We start from the raw sequence: 4,649 nt of genomic DNA, 5'->3' as shown, positions 1-4,649 counted from the left end.
TGTACGCACTAACCAGCCGCTCTCCCGCCGGGCTCCAGCTCCGTCGCTTCATCAGGAAGTATCCGGCCAAGCCCAGGAACGCCAGCAGGAGTCCAGATGTGACCAAGGCGATCAGGGTCTTCTGGGAAAAGTCCTGATGGTTCCTCACGCTCCCCCGTTTAAGGGATTTTATTCCAAACTGGAAAAAAAACACCAAAGAGAACCAGGACTCTGACAAACAGGAAACATGTGCATCTGCTGAACAGGCACCGGGCTTAAAACAATGCTGCTCTTCACCTCCTTGTTAAACTTCACGTAAACAAAGCTGGGCTTTGCTACCCGAACTCCTGAGCTTTGCACTTGCCCTGTGAGCTCTCCCATCCTCACGGTCGCATTTCCACCCCGGCGTCTCCTGTGCCACAGGGAAGTTTTGTCCCTTGGACCAGGGTGCTCACGCCCTGGGATTTAGAGCGTGCGTCTGCAGGGCTGCAATCTCCCTGCGCTCCGCTGCTGCGGCTCTGCTGACTGCCATTTATACGGGTACCCGGTGCTCGGCTTTACGAGCCGATGGCAGCCTGACTGGGGTGCTGAGAGGAGGAATTAATTACTGTCAGCGTGGTACTGCGAAGAAGCAGAGGGCCAGTTGCGTCCTAAGAGTCATTGTTGGGACCCGGGACTTTTTAAAGAAAATACTACCAAATTTGACAGTATCTATTTCAAGCATTTCTGCCTTCAGTGGGTGAATTAGTTCCCTGACGGTGCACTGTTGCCTTGCTGGTGCTCGGCTCCAACCAGCTCATGTGCCAACGCTCAACAAAGGCCTCCAAGACGGAGGCCGGTTCAGGTCTCAGCCCTCTGCCCCAGCCTCAACCGACCATCTAAAAATCTCCTTTCTCCGGCCACTCAGGCTACCTACTTTTTGCAGACGAGTTTGCTAAAGGAATTTACCTTTTCCCAGTGAGACTCCTGGAGCATGTCTGTAGCAGGATCTGCAAGGTTTAAAACAGGAGAGGCATGTTACATAGAGGGTCACACTGCAGGCAATGCCAGCATGGAAGAGCCTGGCCGTGCCTGAACACGGAGGAGCTGTGAGCCCCTTCGCTGCTCTGGAGGCAATGCCGTGGCTCCGTGGATCTAGCAAGACCCACCAGAAAGAGCAGTAGTTCATAGAATCATAGAATCACAGAAGGGTTTGGGTGGGAAGGGACCTTAAAGACCATCTTGTTCCACCCCCCTGCCCTGGGCAGGGACACCTCCCCCCAGCCCAGGTTGCTCCAAGCCCCGTCCAACCTGGCCTTGACCACCTCCAGGGATGGGGCGGCCACAGCTTCTCGGGGCACCCTGCGCCAGGGGCTCACCACCCTCACAGGGAAATATTTCTTCCTAATATTTAATCTAAATCTCCCTTCTTCCAGTTTGAAGCCATTCCCCCTCATCCCCCTCATCACTACACGCTCTTGTACCAAGTCCCTCCCCAGCTCTCCTGGAGCCCCTTCAGGCACTGGAAGGGGCTCTGAGGTCTCCCCTTTTTCGCCTTCTCCTCTCCAGGCTGAACCCCCCCAACTCTCCCAGCCTGTCCTCCCAGCAGAGGGGCTCCAGCCCTCCCAGCATCTCCGGGGCCTCCTCTGGCCCTGCTCCACCAGGTCCATGTCTCTCCTATGTTGGGGGCTCCAGAGCAGTATCAACGACAGCCAAAGGAATGAGCTGAACTGACCTCTCTCGCCAACGAGGATGAGCAGCATGCAGTCGCGGTCCACCTCGGATTTAGCGAGTTTAATCTGGCAGGGGGAGGGGACGCGGTGGGCGCTCTCTTCACATATTGCACTCCATAAGTCCGATCCCTTCATCTCTAAAAAATGTTTCTGCAAAATTTTCAAACAGTCAGCCCCTGAACCAACCAAACCGACTAATTCTCCATCCCGGCTATGCTGCTGCTGCTGCTGCTTGTAGCGTTGTGCATTCACCCTTCGTGCTTTGGTGGCTCATCTGTGCTGTGCGAGGCTGAGCAGAAGCAAGAACAAGTGACAAACGGCGCTGGACCGGGTGTCAGCCCTTTGCCTCCCGCTGCACCCAACACCAACACCTAGACAAGGGAGATGCTTCTTTCTTGCGTCTTAATGAGATTAAATTAAATGGAGATATCTTTAGCAACTCTTGCAAATGGCATTTAAACAAAGCTAAACTTAGGGTCTGAATTGCATGGCGAGTCTCTCCAATTTTTGGACTGAAACAGCCGCCTGAAGAGCCCTATTGTTTCAGAGTCCCAGGCAGGGGCTGGGAAAGGAGGGAAATAACAAAGAAGCATTGAGCCTTCCTGTTTAGGAAATGTCTTCAATGTTTTTGCTAGGTTGCTGATCAAAGGCTAGGCAAAAAAATACAAATTTCTCACATTTTAGAGCTGAACCGACTCTTGGGTGGAAGAGGAAAAGGAGTGAGGACCTGCAGCCTTTCCCCTCTGCGGGCCAATTTCTGTGTCAGACAGGATAGGCTTTCTCCTCGGGTCTATTTTCAGCCACAGGCAGGCTTGGAGACAGAGCCCACGGTTGCTGAAAGACATTATCAGCTTCCCTAACATCCTCCCAGCTGGGGACATCGTGGCTGTGCCCACCCCGTGGAGACAGAGACGGGCTCCAGCTGAATCCCGGGTCCTGCCCCTTCCCTCCGCTCACTCCCCGGAGGTACCCACCGACGTGGGGCTGCGAAAGAGGAGAAAACCCTCTTGTCTGGCAGCGCGGTGCAGAGCCAGGCAGCTCAGCACCTTCCTCTCTTTGCCGTAGAATTGCCTCAGCATCGCGCTCCCATCGCCACATCCTCTTAGCACAGAAAAATGCAGAAACTTATCCATGGGAGAATAACAAACAAATCATTTTCAGCTGTTTCTATAGAGCTTGGCTTGGGGTGAGAAAGGCCAAGATGGAACAAGAGACCCAAGTGTGTATTTTCCTTTCTCTGCTGTGGAAAGAACTCATCGGAGTGTCAGAATTTCCCTTTGCAATTAGCAGCGCTGGGTGCCAGCGTATTGCTCATTTGCTTTGGGAAAGGCCAGCAGGAAAGCGAGACGCGGCACGGTCCCTCCTATCTGCTCTCCTCGCAGACGCGCTTATCTGGTTCCCAGGTCCAGCGGCTGCTGCGCCTGAGCTGGTTTTTCCCACTGGGTGATTAGTTGAGGTGGAGGCGAGGGAGAGGTTTGCTGCAGGGCCAGAGCTCCCAGAAAAACAGGGCTGGAAGCGGGGCCGTTTGGCTCGGTTCACGTGGAGGGAGGGTTGAGAGTCTGTGCAGTTGGATACGGCTCTGTAGGATATTCTCTATGTCATATACACATCCACTGATGTGTGTGCAGGTATGCAAAGTGTGCATAACGTGCACAAACCCCGTGCCCAGGAGGGGCCGTTGCCCACTAGATGGCATCTGGGATCAGAGTCACGCGCTCCCGGAGGAGTTTCCATGTGAATTCTCGCCAAAGTGCAGTCCCTGTAAACAGGAGTGAGTCTAAACGCCGTCTACGTGCCAATTTGCAGAGAGACGCCAAGTAAGAATTCACTCCTCTAAAGCGGTGGCAGTAAGGCTGACCAGCACAAGTAAAATTAATCGCGGTCATTCTATACCCAGGGCATTGCCAAACCCGCTGTCGCACGAGATCCAACAGCTCTGGCCTCTGCTGCAGGTTGTACCTCCTGCGCCAGAGATTTCTTTCCTCCCTCCCACACCAGTGCCTCAGCCCGACCCTCTCCGGCTGTTAACAAATGCTGCATTTGTGGTGCACATGGCCCAGGGCAGTTACGGAGAGCCCGGCGTTCCCTTAGGAGTCGGTGCAGATGGGGACGCTGATCAGCCCGTGTTCCTTCAGATGCCCTGATTTCTTTCCTAGGGCAGTTGGCAAGACTAAAAAAGGCGCTCGCCTTCCCAACAGGGAAGAGGAAGAAGAAGAACAAAGGCAATTTCCTGTTAAACATGGTGGGAGATCCTTCAGAAGCTAAACTGACCCCAGAGCTTAATCATGAAAGCAGGTTTTATGCAGCCAGGAGGTTGCATTTCCCCTGGGACTGCCGTGGCCATCCCTTTGGGATCCTCCTGGGACTGCTGTGATCAGCCCCACCTCCATCAGTTTGGCACAGCTCAGCTGCTCTGCCCCAGGGATCCCACCCCAAACTGACCCCCCCGGTACGGTTGGTGACCCCATCACCGCAAGGAACCTGCCCTGGGCTGTTTGCTTGCAGCTCCCCCCTCTCCTGCATGTCCCCCCCGTCGGAGACGCGTGGCCACCCCGGACTGCAACTCACGCAAGTGTTGGATTCGTTGAGCTGCAAGCAGATGGCTCCAGTGTCGCTCACTTCTTTGACATTGTGGCACGTGATGGGCTGGAAGGGAAAAAACACAGTGGTGGTATCAACGAACCGTCGGGGGTCGTGAGATGAGTCCAACCTCCTCGTGGTCCCACAGCCCGTGGTGCCCCACCGCATCCCCACCTTCGGGCTGTCCTGGCCCGTGTGCTGTGGCGTGGTGGCAGCCGAGACGCGAGGATGCTCGGAGGTGGCAGGAGAGCTTGTCAGAGCCGGCGTGGACCCCAGGGTTTCTGCCATGGTGCTGGGTCGCGTCGGGGGGCTCTCGGTTGTGGGGACCCCTCGGCTGGAGTGGTGTGGCTCCGAGGGGGTGCCCGGGGGCTGCGTGGG

The 4,649-nt window shown here is 55.4% G+C and overlaps 1 protein-coding gene across 1 annotated transcript in view; it reads right to left on the bottom strand.

Annotated features, from left to right (window-relative positions):
• The window catches only part of CD34 (CD34 molecule), a 12,476-nt gene that overhangs the window by 1,753 nt on the left and 6,074 nt on the right, over positions 1 to 4,649 (bottom strand). The window contains exons 4-8 of the mRNA XM_009888201.1: positions 4,446 to 4,649; positions 4,260 to 4,337; positions 1,694 to 1,841; positions 928 to 968; positions 14 to 178 (exon numbers count right to left, since the gene is read on the bottom strand). The exon at positions 4,446 to 4,649 is cut by the window's right edge and continues 1 nt beyond it. Coding sequence (XP_009886503.1) covers positions 14 to 178; positions 928 to 968; positions 1,694 to 1,841; positions 4,260 to 4,337; positions 4,446 to 4,649 — 636 coding nt within the window. The remainder of the gene's footprint in view (positions 1 to 13; positions 179 to 927; positions 969 to 1,693; positions 1,842 to 4,259; positions 4,338 to 4,445) is intronic.

The sequence above is a fragment of the Charadrius vociferus genome, unplaced genomic scaffold (genome assembly GCF_000708025.1).
Source record: "Charadrius vociferus isolate BGI_N301 unplaced genomic scaffold, ASM70802v2 scaffold266, whole genome shotgun sequence".
Classification (NCBI taxonomy): Eukaryota; Metazoa; Chordata; class Aves; order Charadriiformes; family Charadriidae; genus Charadrius; species Charadrius vociferus.
The sequence above is the reverse complement of the archived record's forward strand: the minus strand, read 5'-3'. Positions and strand labels throughout refer to the sequence as shown.